General features: G+C 40.3%; 1 protein-coding gene across 3 annotated transcripts in view; it reads right to left on the bottom strand.

The window, feature by feature from the left end:
- Nucleotides 1–4,799: 4,799 nt before the first annotated feature.
- Nucleotides 4,800–23,567, bottom strand: part of LOC121685492 (centrosomal protein of 55 kDa-like) — a 55,324-nt gene continuing 36,556 nt past the window's right edge. The window contains exons 5-9 of one of the 3 annotated variants that reach the window (XM_042066071.1): nucleotides 23,351–23,504; nucleotides 6,429–6,877; nucleotides 6,085–6,156; nucleotides 5,637–5,762; nucleotides 4,800–5,547 (exon numbers count right to left, since the gene is read on the bottom strand). In XM_042066071.1, the coding sequence (XP_041922005.1) occupies nucleotides 5,332–5,547; nucleotides 5,637–5,762; nucleotides 6,085–6,156; nucleotides 6,429–6,877; nucleotides 23,351–23,504 (1,017 nt within the window). In that variant the 3' untranslated portion in view covers nucleotides 4,800–5,331. The remainder of the gene's footprint in view (nucleotides 5,548–5,636; nucleotides 5,763–6,084; nucleotides 6,157–6,428; nucleotides 6,878–23,350; nucleotides 23,505–23,567) is intronic. The other 2 variants (XM_042066069.1, XM_042066070.1) reach the window with 2 other exon arrangements.

The raw sequence follows: 23,567 nt of genomic DNA on the forward strand, positions 1-23,567 counted from the left end.
GTGAACTTCATCATTCTCTCACAAACCCTTGATTATTCCAGACCATAACACCTTAGTGCAAAGACAGTATGGCAGAGATATACAAAAATCACTTAAAACATATCCTGTCTTTCCCTTATAAAAAAATATATACTTAAAGTTCATTTTATCAAGTAAACTTAAGTGCAGTTGAAGTATAATTCACTAGTTTACTTTATGTAGTAAGTTTATTAGTATAAATGTGCTTGTGGTACACTTGTATATGTACTATTTTAATACTTATTTGAACTAAATTGGCCTCAGTTTTATACTTCTAGCACATCTTTTAGTTAATCATAGTATACTTAAAATATTTTAAGGTGTAAAAGTAGTAAACCTTTAGGTGCACTACAAGCAAACTTATAAGTGAACTGTAGTTTACTAATGGTACATGGTTATTTAAATTACACACACACCAATGGCATTGGCTGCCATGCAAGGTGCCAACCTGCACATCAGGAGCACTTTTGGGGTTAAGTGTTTTGTCAGGAGTTGGGCTCGAACCTGCAACCTTCTGGGTTCTAGACAACTCCTCTACCTTCTGAGCCACTGCTACCCACTGCTGATGCTGCCCACTTTTTTATGTTTATGATAGTATGCTTAAAGTATATCCTTGGTAAACTATACATTAACCGGAAGGGTAATATTAGAATCTGCTAAGTGAATAAAATGAAATGAGAATCTCTCATGCTGCATCTCAAAGATCAGTCTCTGGCTACAAGTACAAGTAAATATACTTGGACTTTTCCATCAGTAAGTATATTAGGTATAAGTAAACCTTTGTGTATACTTAATAAGCCAAGTATAAATCAATAAAGTATTAAATCAATCAAATAAGATAGACGTATGCTTAGTTCAAAATAAGTAGACCAACAGTACACTTCCATAAATTTAACACAATTTATCAAAGAAGGCAAAATACTACATCTCTGGACAGCAAGGAAGAGGAGAGCACTGTCCTGGCACCAGGATCTATTTTCTTTTATTTTTAGAAGGGATCACTGATTCATTAGCTCAATAAGTAATGTTGGTGTACTTAAAGTAAACTTGGCAACCACTACAATCTATTTTGGTGCCAAAATATACAGTAAATAGCTGCTACTCTTGCCCTGTATGTTGCTGATCTAAAACTGTTTGGCAAACAGTGTGTGCCAGTGTTCTCACATAACCTTGGCACTATTTTTCTCAATTCTTCACTGATGTTACCAACTCATGTATGCAGTGCACTTCCTACATTTCACAGCATTAGGTGAATAGGTGACTGTCTTTGTGCTTGAGAGCAAGAACGTTGTTTGCATTAACACCAAATTGGCTTACAATGAAAGCGAACCGGGCATACACTCACTTCAAAAACAAACTATTATACACCACTAATGGAGTCAATAAAATGACTCTTCTGTGGTAGTGTGGTGAGGTTGTCTACAGGCAAATCAAAGTATTGTAAATGTTGTAATTGTTTCGAAGTGGTTCGAGTGTAGCCTATGCCTACGCTTTCACTGTAAAACAATTTGGTGTTAATGCAAACAAGGTTCTTGCTCAAAACTCCACCAATTAATGTAATTATGCTCTTAAACAACATTTTGAACGTGTTAGCTTCTGAAAATAGACCCTACAGTAGGTTGTTTTTGCTCAGGAACATTCCTTTAATGATGTATCCATCTTTCACTGAGGATGGAGGTGTTTTAATATTAAAAAAAAAAATACTGGAAGAAACAGAAACTTTCACCTGTAAGGATGAAGATGGGGATCCACATAATGGATCAAAAAAAATCACTAAGTGTGTCTGCAGTCAGCAGTCTTGTCTGGGTACATAGGGCATCTCAGTTATAGATGATCCTCTTAGTGTCCAGACTTCCTTTTGACCTTTTGCTGATCTGACAAAGGGGATGAGAGGGACTGACATTTTGTGACTAACATATAAGTGTAGCTAATTAAATCTGTATTGAGACATTAATATCCACAAGGTTATACAGTTCCTTTACGAGACTTCAAATCAAGATTAGTACTTTTAAATAAATGTAAAAATCTAAAAACCTAAATGTTACTTCCAAATTATTACTGTTTAATAATTTGACGCTAATGCTAGATGGGCGTGAAAAATATTCATGCTAAATACCAAAATGCAGTTTAGTTCACCATCATTTTTAGTAAAGCTCTTAATTACATGTACTGCGCAGTGCACATTACACTGATTTTGCTTATATATTAGTGAAGTTAATATCAGGGTATACTTCCACATGACTGTTGGACCAAAAAAAAGCCTCCATTACCACTATTATGGTAGCTTGTACAGGCATATCCCCAGACTCAGATGCCAGACCATGACAATGGATAGATTGATGGCGATAAAGAGCCGGTCTGCTATGAACAGAAAAGTGTGGTTGAACTGGTGCCCTTATTAAAAAAATCCTCACCGTCTGATGTCAATGGAAGAATGACAGACAAGAAAAAAAACTCCAAATGAAGGTGCTCCTATGTTTCAATATCTATCAAATTGTCCATTAGAATTGCTCACAAGTGGCAGTGGTCAGGAGGTTGGTCAGCTGATCGTTGACCAGTGCCAGGTTGAGCATGATCAGATTCTTCAGAGAGCAAAAAGACATCAGCGCGTGGGAATGATGCAGCTCAGAGTAGAATGTAAAGAAGATGCGAGGGTCTTATAGATAACACATACCATCTGTTCAGAGATGTCTGATATCTGTTGTTTGTGGTTACATTTCTAAGCAATACAGAACATATTGCTACACCCTTTTCATTAGTGTTTGTTCCTAGCTAAACTGTTTAATTAAAATACCCTTTATAAGAAGAGAAATATAAACAATAATAATATTTAAAAAATCATATAGCAGTTTAAGATGATGCTTGGGCATTATTCCTAGCTGTTCTGTTGTACTTTTTCACCATGTGACTTCAAAAACAGCTCCAAATTGCTAGCCTAGGCTAGAACCAAGCTTGGATTTTCATAATTTTAGGGGCAAGGCCACATGGCCTTCAGTTGAGCATATTTGGCGGGGGGCACAAAGGCCACACGTCAGGGCACCAAGGCCAAACTTAACATAAACTCTACATAAAAATGATCAAAGTTGTATTTAGCCTATTCACAGCAGTATACCTGCATCACTGTGAAACATGACAAAAACATGAAACATGACATATTACATAGAATATGATCATAATCATCTGATTGTAATATTTACAGATATCTAGGCAATATTTAACATTTATTTTCTATTTGGCCTGTTATGAAATCATGTATGTGTAAAAATGTAAGCACAGCTCAGCTTTAAGAAACTCAAATAGCCTACATGCATGCTTAACATTTTGTGATCATTGCCTACTTTGACAAACTCTTAGTCAGCTGTATATCCTCTGATTTTAATATTTACAGATATCTAGGCGATATTTGTAACATTATTTTTGTATTTGACCGTTTATGAAATAATGTACTGAACAATTTAAACACATTGTGACTGTGAAATTTAAAGGCCAAAGTTGGAGACATGCATGCAGAAATTTGCTGAAAATTCGAAAATTGGATTACTCTAAAATGGCTAACTGTAGAGGGGAATGCTTTACACCTTTGAGTTCGGTAAGGTCTGCTGTTTATCCTGATATATTTGTCATGTGTTGAGGCAAGTATTCCACCGAGATGAATGGGTAGGGAGATGAATTATGATTGAATTAAAGTTACGTTTCTCGTGAACCTCGCTAACACCATTTAAAAGCTGAGAAAAAGCTCTTTCATGTGATGTCATAGCCTACATGTAATGTCTGTGTGATGAGTAGGCTACTTCGCGAGTAGTTCACCAGAAAAAATTGGGTGAATTTGGGCGCACTTTCTTTCTTGTCGTGCGCTGTCACTTTCTCCACTGCGTAAAAGACTAAATTCATTTGCACTGTGAATGCTAAGATTATTTTGACAGACCATAGGGTAAATAAAAATTGCTATTAGTCAGATGCAAAGCAGAATATGGAAAGAAGGGGGCCACCAAAACCACATTGACCTGTGAACATTTACACCACCCACCTCACCCGCAAGGCGACCACAATTGTGAGTGAAGTCACCCCGCTCACAATTAGTTTGATCTACTGCCCTCGGGGACATAACTCTACATAACTCTTACATAACTTGCACCACTATGCCACTTGCATACTTAGGTCAAACAGAACTACCTCAGCCATTTATTGGCCTGACTTTTGCACTATTATATTGACTGTCTACTGTATGCAAAATTGCACAATTTCAACCCAAATTTTGCTGCTCTTATTTCTTCATTGTATGTGCCTTCTTATTTACTTTTTATATTGTTTACTTGAATGTTATGTTTGTCTGTGGACTTAATTGGTAAAATATGTCTTGTCTCCACCGTGGGATAGTGGGAAACGTAATTTCGATCTCTTTGTATGTCTTGACATGTGAAGAAATTGACAATAAAGCAGACTTTGACTTTGACTTTTCACTTTGAACCTCCGATTTTCAAAGGGGCATCACGGACAATGCAAGGGGCAATGACGGCCATGGCCATCGTGGCCACCGTGAAATTCCAACCCTGGCTTGAACATATACGTAGATAATTAAAAAAAAAAAAAACTCTCCTAAAAGCCTCATTAACTTTTTGCATCACTGCAACACCTGATTCTCCACAACAGTTTAGTGTTTAGCAAATTTGACGTACTGTATACAAATCATTTTGTATGCAAAAGCATATGTTCAATTCTCTTGACACAAATAAAAGCTTGATTCTGTTCACAGTGCAGTCTCATTCTGTATTCAAGCCCACTCAAGCCCATTAAAAACATGCCTCATAGACTCTCTGTTATGATTATCATTTCATTTTCCATATACTCAAAACAAGCATTCATGGTAGAGGCTGTTGAAATGCTGCTATTCCTCTCTGACACCAATGCTTCTATTTCTCTCCTCATATGACCAGGAGCCTCTCCTGCCCTCTAACCCCACCATGCCATGATAATCCCTAGCCTGAAATAGTATAATATGCAGCTTTACTCATGCAATCTGGTGTGAGCCAATGATCTGATTTGCAAAATGTCTTGTGTTGGGAGACAGCAGGTGTCCTAAGATTAGACCCTAAGGAATTTATTTAAATACAAATGTAATATTTTGAAAATGCATTTACTTCCATAAAAACATTCCTTGAAAATTTAACTTAAATAAAATTTGCATTCTGAACACCTATAAACACCTATAAGGTACACCTATAAACCTGACAACTTCTTACATTAATGAATGTATTCTGAAAGTCTTATTATGATTAAAACATACTGTATTATTGTGTATAAAAAAGTAAGCTATCATCCACAACACTTGTCAATATGAATCACTAGCTCCCTGTGACGACTAGTTGGATACTGGATTTTGCAGTTAGGACACTCCAGAAAGCTCTCGTTCAGGGGATTGGACACTCTTGGTGATCCCTTGAGGCCTTGAACACTCTGTCTCACTTGCTTCTCAAGCCCAGGACTGGTCATTTCCTCAAAGGTGTCAGTTTTACTCTGAGCTTTATCCAACTGAGGAAAGTTAAGAAAAAAAGGGTAAAAACAGCATTATAGACCCTTATAAACACCAATACAGACCATGATGTTATCCAAATACTAACCTCATCCTCTAATTTGGAGATGTATTCCTGTGCTTTGCTTAGATCTTTTAAAACTTTGTGAAGGTGCCGCTGCAAATGCTGTTTCTCACATGTCTGTGTTTCCACATCTTCAGCAAAGCGTGAAACCTTAAGACAAAAGGCTTTTACAATGCTTTTAGGAAAGAATATGTAAATGTGAAGAGTTTCTGAGTTCAAACTTGCTTTTTGAGGTCTGTTGACTAAACAGTTTAAAATCAAATTAAACTCTTCCAATGACAGGTGTCCAACTTCATCATAAGGATTACAGGGACTTAATGGGCAGGATCATGACACACGTAGGATATTAGACACAATCTTTGGTTTCTATTTAACCGTAGTGTTCAATCAAATTAGGTGCTTAATTAGATACCTGGCATGATTCCCAGGGCATTTGAAAAGCACTGAGGAATGCTATGTTTAGGTACTGTACCTGCTTTTCTAGGACGGCAATCCTGGTCTGTTCCTCTTGCTGTTTCTGCAACACCTCTTGCAGCTGCACCCCCTATAAAAAAGAAATATTTAGTAACAGAAATGCATGAAGTTCTGTAGAGTGGAGGCTATAGGGCCTGAGGCCTAATGGTTCGGGCCTTTTTATCATAGTTGCTTTTTTCAATGGTTCAGCCAAAGATCCTTGATAACTAACAACCCTCTCTGGTTCAGTGGTACAGATTGTTACGAACACAACAGTAGTGAGTAGTTATTGTGACACAGAAATATCTAACCATAAATAGTAATACTGTCAAATCAAAACTTTAGCTGTGGCTTATAACTCACTTTCTTAAGTTCTCTCTTATGGTCTTTCAGCTGCTGATGCATCTGACTCATCTCGCTCTGCTTGTCTCTGACCTGGTGTTGCACTTGATCAAGTTCATACTGCTTGACCTGGATCTCATTCTGCAGCTGTTCTAGCTCTGTCCATTTGCAGCAAAGAAGGTCTTGTATTTCACTCCGATCTCCATGGGTCTCTTTGATCTGGAGCCGCAACTGATCCAGCTCTTCCTGCTTCTCTTGGGTGTATGTCTGTACCTGGTCGAGATCTTTCTGCTTGCTTTGGATCAGAATCTGCACTTGGAAAAGTTCTTCCTTTTTGTCATGAACCTCTCTCTTCACATGACCCAGCTCTGCCTGTGCCTCAGCAATACTTCGAAGCTCCTGCTTCAGCTGTTCTTCACAGGATTTCAGGGCCTTCTCATACTGCCCTTGTGCTTCTTGACAGCTTCTATCTGCAATGTCAGAAAATGTCAAATGCTTGGGCTGTGATTAGTCAATACATTAGACTGATGATCACATAATTACAAAATGCAAATATTACATTTTTAAAAAGCACCATGCCAAATGTAAGAAAACCAGAGTTTTTCCTGCATAGAGAAATGAGAGGAGAATTTGTGCCACCTTGGCCTACCGAAAAATGTCTAGTACTTGTTTTCATGGAAAACATTATTTCGTAACAAGCATTTAACATGGTAGATTTGTTGTTTGTACGTAATCCATCCAATCCGCTGTACCATAATCCATGCACCAGGCAAAGCAATTCGAAATTGACAAATCACTGCAATTTCAGGAACAAATCATAAGAGCTTATCTGATACGGAACAGGTTTTATGTGAGGACAGAGGAGCACCACTGAACACTGCTTTTGTACACAACCAGTGGCAGCGGCTGATACTTTATTGATCCCCAAGGGGAAATTCAAGGTCTCAGTAGCATACAGACATCACACACAACATGCACTTACAGCAGAAATGGTAAGTATAAGTATAAACATATAACCAAACTCCACTGTACAATAGAGACAGTAGAATATAAGGAAAACTAACAAAACTAAATACTAAATATACTATATAAATTAAATAAATTTATATATATCCACATAATATATATAATAAATCCACAGTGTGCTTGAGGGTGATCAAGCATGAGACGCTTGCAGTGACAGGGCCGGGACTGGCCTGTAGTTCTGTGTGCATGGTGAGGTGCTCAAGAGAGTAAGTGTCATGGTGAAGATGCAAAAACATGGTAAGGTGCTCAAGAGAGTGAGTGTCATGGTGAAGGTGTCCTCCACCAGGGTCCTGTACTCCTCCTCTTGCTCGTCCCTGATACACCCCACAATTGCAGTATCGTCAGAAAACTTCTGCATGTGGCATCACTCGGTGTTGTAGCAGAAGTCAGATGTGTACAGGGTGAACAGGACTGGAGAGAGCACAGTTCCCTGTGGCGCTCCGGTGCTGCTGATCACAATGTCAGAGAGACAGTTCTTCAGTCTGACGAACTGTGGTCGCTCGGTCAGGTAATCTGTAATCCAGGTTACCAGGTGAGCGTCCACACCCATCTGCATGAGCTTGTCTCCCAGTCTGAGGGGTTGGATGGTGTTAAAAGCACTTGAGAAATCAAAGAACATGATTCTCACAGCACTTTTCTCCTTGTCTAGGTGAGAATGTGTCCTGTGTAGAAGATAAGTGATGGCATCGTCCACGCCCACTTTCTCCTGGTATGCAAACTGTAACGGGTCTAGTGCATGGCGTACCTGATGGTGTTAGTATTGATTAATTAGTTAATTAGTTCATTTGTTGCTCCTTGTTTCTACAGACACTGTGGCATAAAGGTAAACAACTATTTTTTCACCTCCACATTCTACTGCAACATTGCAATGTTTGAGAGCCTTATCTAGTGTGTAGACCATGGATACAGACTTAAGGGAAAAAAATACAAGATGGCCCACTACTCCTCTATCAAAGGTTGGTAACTTGCCAGAAAACATGCACAAATGTCTGAGGGCCCTATCTTCCGTCCAGGGCAACGGGGTGCTAGGTGTGACGAAAGTGTCTTTGCTAGTTTGAGATTGATGCATTTGTCAGGCACGCACAAATAAAGTTGCACCCATCTGACAATTTTTGCCTCCCAAATCACTTTCCATGACAGGTCTTGATTAGAGCCTGAAGCAGTTTGGCTCGCTCCTCAACTTCTTTGATGTGGAGGTTCATCTGAACGGACAGGGGCACTATACATGTCCTATACTTTATCCTTTCTGATTGTATGAGACTGAAGAGTGAAGTAGAGTAGGGATGCATGATATACCGGTGGCTGACAAATGAAAAAATGAAAATATTTCATTGTAATATAATAATATTTTTAATTATTTTTAATTTTTAATTATTTTTTTTTTAATTTGGGGGCAGCCGTGGCCTACTGGTTAGCACTTCGGACCTGTAACCAGAGGGTTGCCGGTTCGACCAGTAGGCACGGCTGAAGTGCCCTTGAGCAAGGCACCCAACCCCTCACTGCTCCCCGAGCGCCGCTGTTGATGCAGGCAGCTCACTGCACCGGAATTAGTGTGTGCTTCACCTCACTGTGTGTACACTGTGTGCTGAGTGTGTTTCACTATTTCACAGATTGGGATAAATGCAGAGACCAAATTTCCCTCACGGGATCAAAAGAGTATATATACTTATACTTATTTATACTTAATAACATTATTGCTCCTATAACAGAAATCCGGCTGATAATTTGCACCGATATTTTTTAAAGCCCTCATTTCCCAACTAGCTGTATGTAAGGTCTGCCTGGCTACACTGAGCTACTTCAGCTTGGTTGGCTATATTTCTTCCTCAAAACATAAGATACAGTCCGATTTTGCCACTATAGCTTTTTCCCAGTTTAGCCTAGTTTATCTGCGTTTACTCACTGTCGCTGGCCAGTGGCCACTCACTCACAATTCACTGATGTGAGGTTTACTTAAAGGAGCCACACATAGGGCTAGGCTACTGCTTTTTTGTTGACTGATGTACCATTGAGGACTATTATGAGTTCTGTCCATCATTGGTGGTAGGTAATTAATTACTGCAATTAAATTATGCTTTTTAAATGCTGTCCCTGATTCATTTTTCACAAATTTTTTCAAGGCCCTAAAATTCCATGTCGGTGCATCTCTAAAGTAGAGTCTGACCGATAAATCGGTGTGCCGATATTAGCCTAGGTATCGGTAAGAATGTTTGCAATAATAATAATTATTTTTTATTAAGGACAGCCAAATAGTGATAGTGATACATATCCAGTAGGGTGGTCCTTATTTTTCAACTTTTAAAAGTTCATGCTCTCACCCCACAAATATGTTTGAATAAATAAAAAAAACAAAATGTTATCAATATTAATCAATATTTAGAGGTTGCTCAAGACCTTTGAAGTTTAACACATACTGTGCAATGTGCATATATTTGGGATTTTTCGCGTATTATGTGATACATTGTGCTAGCATGTATATTTGTTTAATAATATATTCTTATGACAGCAATGGACTTATTTGACCATGCAGTCAATGACAATGTGTATTGATTATTGGTGACCACATGTGGTGGTTTTACCTACATCACCTAATGAATCTTAAAATGGGAATTCCATATTGTCCATGCAAATTTACAATGATGATTTGCTGATCTCATCTGCTGATTCCGGTATTTCCCAATAATATGCTGTTGTGAGCAATTTTCATAGGAACTCCTGTTTCTCCTTTCTCTTGTCTATTTAACACTTCATTGCAAGAAGTGTTAAATAGACAACAACACACGCACCCTGAAGCTGCGCTTATTGTGGCCGGTGATTTCAATCAAGTACATCTGAACCGGTCCATGCCTGAATTTATTCAACACATTCACTTCCCTACACGTGGTGACAACACACTGGATCACTGCTACACACAGTTCAAGAACAGTTACAAAGCGAAGTCTCTACCAGCTTTCGGAAAATCAGATCATGCCGCTGTTTTCCTACTGCCTATGTACAAACAGAGAAGTCGGACGGACCCCCCAGTGACGAAGGAGGTCAAGCGCTGGACTGACCAATCGGAAGCCAGGCTACAGGACGCCCTTAGCAACGTTGACTGGGAGATGTTCAAGACGAACTCTGCTGACATCAATGAGTTTACGGAAGTATCATTGAGTTACATCAATATGCTAACTGATTCCATCATCCCAACTGTAAAGATCCGAAGCTTCCCTAACCAGAAACCATGGGTGGATAGAGAAGTGAGAACGGCATTAAAGACACGCACCATGACTTATAATGCTGGGCTTATTTCAGGGGATATGACGGATTACAAAGCAGCATCTTATAGTTTACGTAGAGCTATTAAAGATGCTAAGCGGCGCTATAGAGACAGAGTTGAAGCTGATTTCTTGGAGGGTGATCCAGCACGAGTGTGGAAAGGACTCCGAACCATCACTGGCTTTGAAAGAAAGTCCCCTCCTATGATGAATGTGAGTAAAGCCCTCCCTGATGAACTTAATGCTTTTTATGCTCGCTTTGACATGAAAAACACAGACTATATTGGACTAGCTGCAGCATGTGAAGCAAATGAGGATGCACCTTTCTGTGTCTCTGAGGTCGATGTGAGCAATGCCTTTAGGAGGGTAAATTGTAGAAAAGCTACTGGACCGGATGGAATTTCTAACAGGGTTTTGAAATCCTGCGCTGCTCAGTTAGCTCCTGTGTTCACTTATATCTTTAACACATCATTGGCTCAAGAGACAGTTCCTACTTGCCTCAAGCAGTCTGTTATTGTTCCAGTACCGAAAAACAAAAGTCCATCATGTCTGAATGACTACCGCCCAGTAGCCCTGACGTCTACAGTGATGAAGTGTTTTGAGAAGCTTGTGAAAAACATTATCTGCTCATCCCTCCCTGCCTCCTTCGACCCCCTCCAATCTGCTTACAGAGCCAACAGGTCTACAGAGGATGCCATCTCAAAGCTCATGCACACCACCTTAACTCACCTGGAGGAGGGGAATGGGAATTATGTGAGGATGCTGTTCATTGACTTTAGTTCAGCATTCAACACGATAATACCTCTCACCTTGGTCACAAAGATGAAGGCCTTAGGACTGAACACCACCCTGTGTCACTGGATATTTGACTTCCTCACCAACCGTTCACAAGTGGTTAGAGTGGGGGGTCTGACATCTGACTCATTAACCATCAGCACTGGTGCTCCCCAAGGCTGTGTTTTGAGTCCACTGCTGTACAACATCTACACACATGACTGCAAAACCAACAGTAGTCATACCTCCATCATCAAGTTTGCAGATGACACAGTGATCTTGGGCCTGATTAGTAACAACAATGAACAGTTCTACTTGGATCAGGTTGATGAGGTGGCACAGTGGTGTCAATCTAACAGCTTGACACTGAATATCAATAAAACCAAGGAAATGGTAGTGGATTACAGAAGGCAGCAGCAGAACTACAGATACACCTCACTAATGATCAGCAGGCAACCTGTAGAGAGAGTCACAAGTTTTAAATACCTTGGTGTCCGCATTACTGAAGACTTAACATGGACTGTTAACACTCAATATGTTCTGAAGAAGTCCAGACAACGACTCTACTTCCTTCGTCAGCTAAGGAAATTCAAAGTTTCTACATCCATCATGAAGGCCTTCTACACTTCAGCGGTTGAGAGTGTTCTAACTGGTAGCATCATCACCTGGTATGGGAACTCCACAGTTAGAGATTGTAGTACTCTGCAGAGAGTAGTGCGCTCAGCTGAACGTACTATAAGAACTCAACTCCCTGCTCTACAAGATATCTATTCCAGAAGAGTACTCCTAAGAGCCCAAAAGATTCTGAAGGACTCTTCTCATCCTAACAATGGATTATTCCTACCGCTGAAATCAAGAAGACGCCTATGTAGTCACAAAGCCAGAACTGAGAGACTCCGGAGAAGTTTTTATCCCCAGGCCATCCGAACTCTGAACTCACACTATACTGACTTTGCACACATTCACTCCTCAGCACTCTCAAACATTTCCCAACTCTGAACTCACACTATACTGACTTTGCACTCATTCACTCCTCAGCACTCATGACACACACACACACACCCACACACACCTACAAGACTTTTAGCACTTTTACATCCCTCTCCCTATGCTACAGACCTTTTATTTATTTTCTTATTTCATCACACGTCAAAACACACACACACACACACACACACACACACACACACACACACACACACACACACATATCTGACTTTCTCCAACTTTTGCACACTTTTTATTTATTATTTTTGATTTCTCCTCCATCTACCCATGTCCTTGATTGCCTAGCCTTTCTGGCCCCCCCACCCCACCCCCATCCCCAACACACACACTTACATCATCACTGTCATCACTTCACATACATACAGCACACTGCTTGCTACAGTAAGCCTCCTCTACATACTGTACTTGCTGCACACTGCCCCCCCCCCCCACATACACAGCACATTGTCTTCAGGATCTTCTCCAACACACATCCTCTACATACTTACAGCACACTGCCCCCACCTACCCACACACACACTACACACACACACACACAGTCACTGCTCCACTCCCCTCCAGCCCACACACACATCTTCACTGTCATCACTCACATACATTACATACAGTACTCTGCTTGCAATAGTAAGTCCCTGCCCCCCCCCCCCCCCCCCTACATACACAGCACATTATTTCATCAGGAAGCTTCTCCAACACACATCCCCAACATACTTCTTAAGAAGGTATTACAAGCAGGGGTGCCTATAATTGTGATCGAGGTGTTTTTGTTTAAAATATTTATTTCTTTATGAGATTTTTCTTTTTCTCAAAATAAATTTGCTTCCCTTCAAGGTTGGATTTTTCAATTTTTTTTTTTCATTGTGAGATTACACATTGTGAGATACCAGTTTTTAGTCAACTTTAGCAGAGGTGCCAATAATTCTGGAGGGTACTGTAGATAGATAGATAGAAAGATAGATAGATAAGAATAGTCCTATGAGGAGAAATGGGGGGTGTCTTCATTTTGGTAAATTTTTCCTCATTTTCCTCACTTTTTAAGAGTCTGATTGGTGGTCATGTAGCTGGCTTCAAGCCTAGGGGAACTTGGGCCAGCACAAACCAAGTTCTTTACACTTGAAAGTTAAAAAACAAAGAAGGCAGGTGTTTAGGCATGGAGACAATGGAATTCAAAGTAGGATCCCAAACTCCTTCTCTTATCCTGCCTAACCCGGTTAGTGCGGTGACCTGGCACACACTATTGCTCCCTAGTGGACAGGAGTTGACCCAGAATGATTTATCACATTAACCAAGTACCAGTTTATCACATATCTTAAAGGAGAATTCCGGTGTGATATTGACCTAAAGTGTGTTGAAACATGATACCGAGTGTGAACGTATGTCTCATAGCCCATCTCGGCTTGTCCCCTGCACTCCAAAATCTGGTGCTAGTTAGCCGATGCTACCAACAGCTTTTTCAATGGTGGTGCTTCGGCATCGGGCTAGCCATGCAAATAAATCACTGTTTTACACCATTTACGAGGCTCAATGTATCTCCACACTTCATTGGTAGACTTCCGAGGGCCCTGACATTTAAAACGAGACATTGAGAACTTTGAAAAAGCACTGGTAGTTTACTTACAAGACGATTTATACAGACAGTATCTTCACGAAGTTTAGCGTTTGCAGCCATCTTCAATTTAGTCACGATAAGTCGAGCGACGAGTAAGAATGAACAGGTATGATAAGGGATCAGATTCCAAAAATAATTCCGTAGAAATGCATGGATTCCAGTTGCTGCTACTGGAAGAAAATCGAATCCATGCATTTCCACGGAATTCTTTTTGATATGAGACATACGTTCACACTCGGTATCATGTTTCAACACACTTTAGGTCAATATCACACCGGAATTGTCCTTTAATGAAGCCTGCTAATACAGTGTACCAATACAAAGAAAGGTGGGGACTGGGGGTTAGTATTTCTGCTTGGATATGATGGTGGCAGTGTGGCTGCTCTAACCTGTTAACATGGGTGTTGAATGAAAATGTATTGTATAAGAGCCTTTCATTAGGATACCAGATAGTTAGGCCTATTTAAACACATTATCCCACCTTGATCAGAATTTTATGCTAAATATTAGAACACACATTTACATCGTGTTTGTAAAAAAAAAAAGAAAATCGGCCAATTTATAATTTTTTGAAATCCTCAAATATAGTCGATAAAAAGTTGATATCGGTCTTCAAAATCCCTTATGTTTATATCATTATGTTTTCAGCGGTAATTACATCAATTTATTATACTGCTCTTCATAATGCTAGAACGCTCCATTGACTTGAATGGGATTTCATATATATATGCACCATGTAATTACCGCTGAACATTCTACAGTCAAATATGGACCATGTAATTACCTATGTTACCGTTTCATCGTGGCTTTTGCTGAGAAACAAATAGTTCGCAACAACACACGCTGAACTTGAATAAAACATTCTTTAGAACACAGCTGATCAACCGTCTGCTTTCACTTTTGAATGAAGTTCCAGTCTTTGCGTATTGATATGAAAGACGTGAATTAGAAGCACAAAACACATTTTTCTTGACAGAGGTCTGGTATACTTAGCAACAGTCTGTTATCGAGAAATGGCAGACCACCGAACGTTGGGAAGGCCCATTCAAGTGAATGGAGCATTCTTCAGCATTATGAAGAGCCGTGTAATAAATCAATTTATACTGCTCTTCATAATGTTAGTAGAACACTCCATTGACTTGAATGGGATTTCCTAACATTCTACAGTCAAATATGCACCATGTACAGTGGGCAGTACTTCGACTTGGCCAGCTTCCCTCGCGGTCCGCGCGCGGGATCACGCGGTATCACGCGACTTTAATTTGTATTTTTCCTGTGACGCTGCAACGACGCTGGAACAACCCAAACAACCGGCAGATGTCTCAAGTGAGCAGGGTTAACTGCGAGTGAATCCCGTTTGCAGCCATAGAAGAAATGCAGGACAAATTAAACATTCTGGTTTTCTCCGAGTGCAACGATGATAGACAGACATCATTTGGACAAAATATAGAGCATATTAACCTCCGTTGCTCAGCCAAATGCCTTCCTGTAACATCCTGTTATCACGGAGTTACAGGCGATTTTTGATGGTCTCAAGTTTACTTCATTAGCGGTTTATTTTTTTGATTATTAAAGAGTGTTTTTTATTTAAAGGTTTGACTTCGTGTTTATTCAGTAGAGCATTTAGTGCTCTCCCCAATCCCAGACGTTCACATTGCATGTTTGTTTGTAATGGATGCAACCGCGAGATACGCGTTTGACGGTAATGAGTTGTTAACAGACATGAACCAAGACATATAGCCCAGCAGCAATCTAGGGACTGTTCGTTATATATTGAAGGGGCCACCGGAGGAATTTTGAGTGCTTCAGTCAAAAGTTGCATGACCCTCCCTTGCCTGCTAGAAATTGTTCAATGACCCTCCGACAGAATTGTCAAAAAAGACATGACCCTCCCCTGCCAATTGTTGCTGTCTTCCGCCCGCACTGCTTTGCGCCACGAAGACACACTGTGATAACGTTCTTAAATGAATCTTTCCCGGGAGCTTGCATGCTACCAGTCCTTCCTTTTCAAATGTGTTGCACCTGTTTGCACAATTTCACAAATAATCATATGTGGTTAATAATATGACAAATAATCCCTGTGCACGGGGACCGAAACAACGCATGCCAACTTTTTCCGTGTTTATCACGTATTTTAACTTTCCCCCGCTGTCTTGCCGTTTTAATGTTTTCCCGTAGAAATCCCATATTTTAATACTCTCATAACATTAGCCCTGCCATCGGGCCTGTCTCTGTGTTGCCCTGCTGCTACCCCCTTGCCCTTCCAACGAAACAGATGTCTTCAAATCATCGTTTTCCTTGCTTGAAGGTGAACTTAGAGTGATGTTAACCTATTTAAATTTAACAGCGTGATTGTCGTGAGAGCACAATTCATTGGCGCTTGCATGTTTGGTCGTATGTCTACGAGCGCACCATCAGGCTACTCAGCTCTTAGAGAAAGAATTGCCCCTGTTTCTATGTTCCCTCCAAGTTGGCCTACCATAACTTACCAACTCTGCACTGTAGACCCTAAACTGGCTATTTATATTTTTCTGTGAAATAAGCAAATGTATTTGTTCAACTTTATGAAGCAGAATTACGCACTTGGCTACTTGGAACGTAACACATTTGACAAAGGACAGATGTATATTGCTAGTGACAAAATATTAACTTTCAGTGTTTTACAATGTCTTTGTCATGGGGAAGTGTTTTTCCCCATGCATTTATTCTAGGCTACTGTCAGTGACTGCCGCGAGAGAAGCGGGTTCTGTGTTTCGTTCATTTCAGTGACTGATGCGAGAGAAGCGGGGTCTGTGTTGTGTTGCGTTGTGTTATTTTATTTTCATTGGGCATGCCCTGCTGTGCCGTCCACTCTTCAGTTCCAACAAAAAGCCGAAATTACTCCTTTTGATTCACGTTGACTGGGGGGCAGGGGGGGCCATCAGACATTTGTGCCCAGTTAATCCGGCCCTGCCCCCAACAAATCACACCTTCCCACCAACTGTGGCAGCTTAAAAGAAGTCGAGAGGACTCCTAACTCACAGACCTATTCACAAACCGGTTTTGTGGCATTTCGCCTGTTTTGAAATCCTATGCGGCTACAGGAGCTTCCAATCGTGAGGAAGCAATTTTGCATTGTAGGCATAACTAACATGCAATAACGCCACCAACAACAACCAAAACTAGGCTAAATTAAATGTAACATTATTGTGAATCAAATTAAAATGTTCTCTTTTGCAAACGTAGGCATAGGCATAGGCACAGTAACAGATTAATTTAATAATGTTACAAAGATACTACATCAATCCATATGTTTCATTAGGCTACTAGGCTATTTGTTTTGCCTTACTCTTGATTCATTTAGGCTAGGCCTTTTTATTCAGTTATTCATCATCTTCCGTCCTTGTGTAGCGCACGCATTCTCAGACCTGTCACCTGCCACTCATCGTAAGGGAGGTGTTTGGAATCATTCCCGCGTTACAATCATCAGCCAATCAAGGTGGTCACTTCAGTCAAGCTCGTGCATGAGTAATAACGTCATCCATAGCAACGAAGACTCACTCACTCTTAGTCAAAGATTCTAGAGCGCTCAGCTCCAGAATCTGTTCAGGAGTTGCCATTTTCCCTTACAAGGAGTAGGTCTGAAAGGCTTTGTGAATAACTTAATAAGAGAAACTCCTAGCTAAAATCTTTTTTTATTGCTATTTAGGGCTTAGGGCTAAAAGGCTTTGTGAATATGGCCCCTGGTGTCTAACCCAATGCATAGCCCAAAGGCTTTGTTTGAATGCTGTTGGAACAAATAGTAGTTGATTATAAAGGCAACTTTCTGTTGCAATATTCTGTGTGTTCTGGACTGCAGGTAACTTGTTAAGCCAGTGGTTCTCAAACTTTTTCTTTCATTCCCCACTTTGATCAAGGGGGCATTGACTGATGATAGTGGAGATAACGTGTTATCCCGAGGCTTTTGCAAGTCAGCATCTCCGACGGTAGTCTACCCCAGCGGTTCTTAAACTTTTTGCCTGGCGACCCCACAAAAAAGTATGGCGAGGTCTGGCGACCCCACTTTCCCCAAACCCATTCTAAGTCCTTACTCAAATACCCCCCTCAAACGTTAACAACTAAATCAAGCAAAAACTAGAAAGAAAGTCATTTGTTTTATTTACTCCATATGAACAAGAACAGAGAAAACCAAACAATCACGATTAAACAAGTGTAGGCTGCCGCCATATCAGATCAGAGCGATATGTGCGTAGCGCGCGCACACACAAGCACGCACACACATACACAGATGCAGCATTAGGCCTACAACGTTACATTAATTATATTTATGGCGATAACAATAACAATATTTTTTTTATTTCCCTTTTCTGGTTTACTATCTTTAACAATTTCAATGGGAAGGGTGGGCATGCTTCCGTGAACATAGCAAGTTAATTCTAGGAGATTGTCGAATTTTGAGATGTCGTTTCATTTTGACAGGTTTTAAGCTTTCATTCGCCAGAACATCGCCGCAAATCACACATTGTGGGTGGTCGAGGTCATCTTTAACTTGGCAAGTGAATGCATATTTCAGAAATTCTTTCTGATAAAGCCGACGCGCCGTTTGTTCTTTTTTATCCTCACCGGCTGCAGACTTGTCCCATCTGAGGATCACGGAGGAGTAGACGCACTGGTAGATGGCACTTCCGAGCTTTTGTTAAATTTTTTAAGCAGCCACCTGTCCATTTTGGCTAGTAGGCTACCTGTCTTTTGTTTTGTTTTACTTAAAATAGCGGAAACAAGTTGAGTTTGCATAGTGGGAGCAGATAGTTAAATTTTTTCTATCAGCGGACCAGTAGCCCATAGACTGAACCAGATCTCGTTGAAAGACGAAAACATTTCTCTCTCTTCTCTTAACTGCGTGTAAATAAGAAAAAGGCAGAAAAGGCCAATATTATTTTCCTTTGTTTCACCTAATAACAGGAGCGTAGATTTGCGTGGGGACCGAAGGACGTGTCCACACCAATGTCAAATTACGACTGAAATGTCCCCACCAATATTCAGGTTGAAATGGGGGAAAAAGCGCTCACATGCGCTACACAAAGAGTTAAATCATTTCTCACTTCAGTGCTGCGGATTATCTCGTACAGATCTTGTGATGTGCAGTAGCCAATAAGGGTAAATCGCGCTGATTTGAAGTTACCTATAATAACTACCAGTCAGCCGCAATCTCCTGCGCAGCATGCATGGCACAGCGCTTCAGCTTCACTTCACAAGGCATATGAAGTGCGTCCAAATTCACCCATTCTTCTCTGTTGAACTCCTCGAGAAGTAGGTTACTCATCACACATGTGTCACATGAAAGAGGCTTTTCTCAGCTTTTAAACGGTGCTGGCTAGCCACTATTTGCTGTGATACACAGTTCACGAGAAAAATAACTTTAACATATTATGTAATAATTATTCTCTGCGCCCATCTCCACATCCATTTGTCTCGGTGGAATATCATAGGCCTACACACTCTTCACGCAACACATGACAAACCATATATCAGAATAAACAGCAGACCTTACCGAACACAGAGGTGTAATGCATCCTATAGTTAGCTGTTCCAGAGTAATCCGGTTTTGAAATAAATTGTAGCAAAATTCAACATTGTCTTTCGGCTTTAAGCATTTCTTAAAACTGAGCTGTGCTTACATCGCCTAGATATCTGTAAATATTAGAATCAGAGAATATATAGGCAGCTCACGGTTAAGAGTTTGTCAATGTAGCCTTAATGATTTCTTTTCACAAAATGCTAAGCATGCATGTATTTAAGTTTCTTAAAACTGAGCTGTGCTTAAATGGGTCAATGCATGATTTCATAACAGACCAAATAGAAAATAAATGTTAAATGTTAAATATAGCCTGCATATCTGTACATATTAAAATCAGATTATGTAGGCTACACAGTAGTTATATCAAGTTGGACAGTAACACATTTCAATCATGGATAGTAGTTGGACACATAATTTTAATCATTTTATATATCTATAGGGGCTGGTGAAAGAGTTGAGTGCATTTTTTTTTTGGGGGGGGGGGGGGGGGGTTAGTGGGTAGTGAAACCCACCAAAGCTCAGACCAAACCTACGCCCTTGCCTAATAATAATTTCAGACTGAATACAGAAAATAATTGGCGACCCCATTTGGGGTCGCGACCCCTAGTTTAAGAATCACTGGTCTACCCTATTAAAAATATAAGTTTTCGATGTCCCAAACGGAGAGCCATACTTTATTGTTTCAACGATCTCTATGCTACTCACCAAAATGTAGGCATGGGAACATGATGAAGTATCCAACTGTCGTGTGTTAAATTATTGTGATTACGAGCCAGTGGTTTTCAAACATTATGCGTGACTCGGACATCTAACGAAATGCAACAGACTCATATCGTCCTCGCATTCGCAAAATGAGGACGTACAGACTGCTCAGATAACAGGTGTACCTCCAGTTATGCACGGTTTTAGTCAAGTCATTTAAAATGCTGGTGAAACAGTTGTGTAGTCTATTGTTATTTATCCCTATTCACCCACGCCGTCAATTCTGTGGCGCAGTGCGTTAAGGCCGGCTGATGACAGCCGCCGTTACGCAGTAGTTATCAGTCCCCTGTCCAAGAGTTCGAATCTGGGTTAAGCCCATATTTTGAGAAATGCTGAATAGACCACAACTAATTTCAATTCTTCAACACGGTCACCGTTAGACAGTTCTTCCAGAGCTTCGTGCCAAGTAATAAGCGTTGAGTCGAGATGTTTGCGTGAATGAAACGAAGCGTATAGGCCATAGTGACATGGGTAAACCAATGGTGTAGAGATGACGCCACAGGGTTTTATTTAAGAGAGCCTACGTTTGTATGTAGGCAATTTATATTCACAATACTTAGGCCTACTAAAATAAATAGTATTTTATTTGTATTGGTAGTTTAGAGTAAAAAAAAAATTGGTGGGTCTTAACGCAAGTTTACAACCAGCAAGTTGGTCGGACTAAAAGGGGAAAAAAATAAATATTTGGTCTAAATTGACAGGGTCGGTCGAGTTACGGCAAACGAAAATATTTTTAAGGATGGCCTGGCAGTGTTTTTTTGCGCGTCTGCAGAAGTCAGCCAAATATGAATGTAATTCTGCGGCATAAAGCAGATGTATTTGTTTATTGTACAGAAAAAATAAAAATGACATGTCAAGCAGTCAATTGACTACATTGCAGTCAAGAAGTAGGGCAAATTAATTTACGAAACCAAAACGTGGGTCATAGTTGTCTACGCTTCTTTTGCGTAGCCTGTTAAAAACATCGCCAGATAGTATTAAATCGGCAACAACATTGTTTTCTGCAGAAGCCTACCCAAGGCTACAGATTCATTCTGAACAGTTATTTCTCTACTGGCTCAATTATCACACAAGACACTGTTTTAATTTGCGTAGTTGCGTTACCCCCAACACTGACAATAATGTAGACAGCAAATTTCGATTTCGATTTTCGTTACCATCGTGTAGTCAAGCCTTAAGCCATACCCAAGTAGCCTAAATCGAGGTAATGTTTAATTATGCATGATTTATTTTGTTATTGAGTTCGTAGGCTGGGATTACTCTCGGCAACAATTATTTTTAATGGTAGCCTCCTTATTTTTCAGAAGGGGCAGCAGGCAGAGCGATGTACAGTGGCAGAGCGACGCACAGTGGCTGAAAGTGGTATTAAAGCTTCACGCAGCTTCACGCCTTGTAATGCGCGACTGAAGTGGTCATTTGAAAGCGATGCCCACCGTAATTACCGCTGAAACATGTAATGACCGGTGTCAATGGCAACAGGTCTTGTGCTTCTGATTCATGTCTTTCATAACACTCTGCAAATAGTCCGGTCACTTCTTGCAATGGAACTTCATTCAAAAGTGAAAGCAGACGGTTGATTAGCTGTGTTCTAAAGAATGTTTGATCCAAGTTCAGTGCGTGTTTTGAACTAGGGTTAGTTTCTCAAAGCCACAACGAAATGGTAACAAATACATATAAAGAGACATATCATGTGAAGTTTCTTTTTCTTGTGTCGGCAAATAGCCGGATAATAAGCGGGATAATGTATAGAATGCCGGTCATTAACTTTATCCCTTACATATCGGCCAGGCTCTAGTCTTGATATTGAATACTTTACATTAATTTATTTTGGGTTAAGTGCACCCTACCATAAAGAACATGTATATAGCAGTCTACTTTTCATCTGGGGACCTCCCAAAAAACATGGGCCAAGTGTTGCGACCCCCTTCTCTCTAACCAGCAGAATTTGGTTTCGAAATGTTGGGAGATGGGCATTGGAAGCAGAGGCAGAAAAAGTCTTCTGTCATAGGTAGGCTATGTCAACATTAGGCATTATGTCAGTGGCAGCCTTGGACTAAAAACCTTTAGCCGACCCCCCTGGGGCTCCAGTTTAAGAACCACTGGTCTATAGCACAAATTGAAAAAAGAAATTCTAACCCTGTTAGTTCAAATCCCATCTTATGAGTCTGGACATTCGTGCTTGAATTCGTTTGCTTGAACGAGCTTGCTTGTTGGACAATACCCTACTCACTACATTAAATTGAATCAAAATCAACTTTTATCCAGATCTGTAACATTTGCAAATGAAGTTCATCCAATTGGTTTTGGAAAAAATACCAGGCTATTTGGGCTTCCCCTGACTAAAATGACAAAAGCAAGTCAACTCCTTATAAATGTTTTTAACCATACTAAATTAATATAAATGTTAAGCTCAGGAGTAGAGTGAGACTATCCTACTCTTTAAGCTTTCGAAAGAAAATAAAATAAAATGTACAGTATCTTTCCTATTTTAGTCTGACTATTTTGTGTTTTTCTCCCCTTAAAAGTTTCTCTGGGAGCATACCACCAAATAATTACATTTACACCATTACAATGTCAGTAATTTGGTGTCCCCCTTGAATATTTGTCTTGCCTGCCTAAACCATGGTTTGCTGTTGTTGACCAACAGATGAGAGAGAATTAGCCTCGCCTTCCTTGAATATACATAATAGTTGGAGGGTGCTGTAGTGCAACTGGCTACAGCATCCATATGTGTACCAAGTGCCCAAGGGGACCCAGGTTTGGGTCTGACCTGCGGTCATTTCCTGATCACACTGCATCTCTCTCTCAAACTTACTTCCTGTCAAACTTCACTGTCCTATCCAAATAAAATTATATATATATATATATATATATATATACATACACATAATAGTGTGGTCTATCATGTCAACTGTGGTGATGTTGAAATAAACTGGTGATCAAATCTCACCTTCTGAATCAGAATCTTTGTGCTGCTGCTGCTGGATGGCTACACTGGTCCTACCCTGCTGTTGTTCTAGTCGGTAGATTCTGGCCAGCACTGCTGTGACATAAGCCTCTCTCTGCTGATCGTACGCCAGCCACTGTTGATTCTTCTCCAGGGCCTTTTCAACAGACAAAATAAAAGCAAGAGAGGGGAAAGGAAAGAATACCAGCAGAGACACTGT

This window comes from Alosa sapidissima, chromosome 16 (assembly GCF_018492685.1).
Source record: "Alosa sapidissima isolate fAloSap1 chromosome 16, fAloSap1.pri, whole genome shotgun sequence".
Classification (NCBI taxonomy): domain Eukaryota; kingdom Metazoa; phylum Chordata; class Actinopteri; order Clupeiformes; family Clupeidae; genus Alosa; species Alosa sapidissima.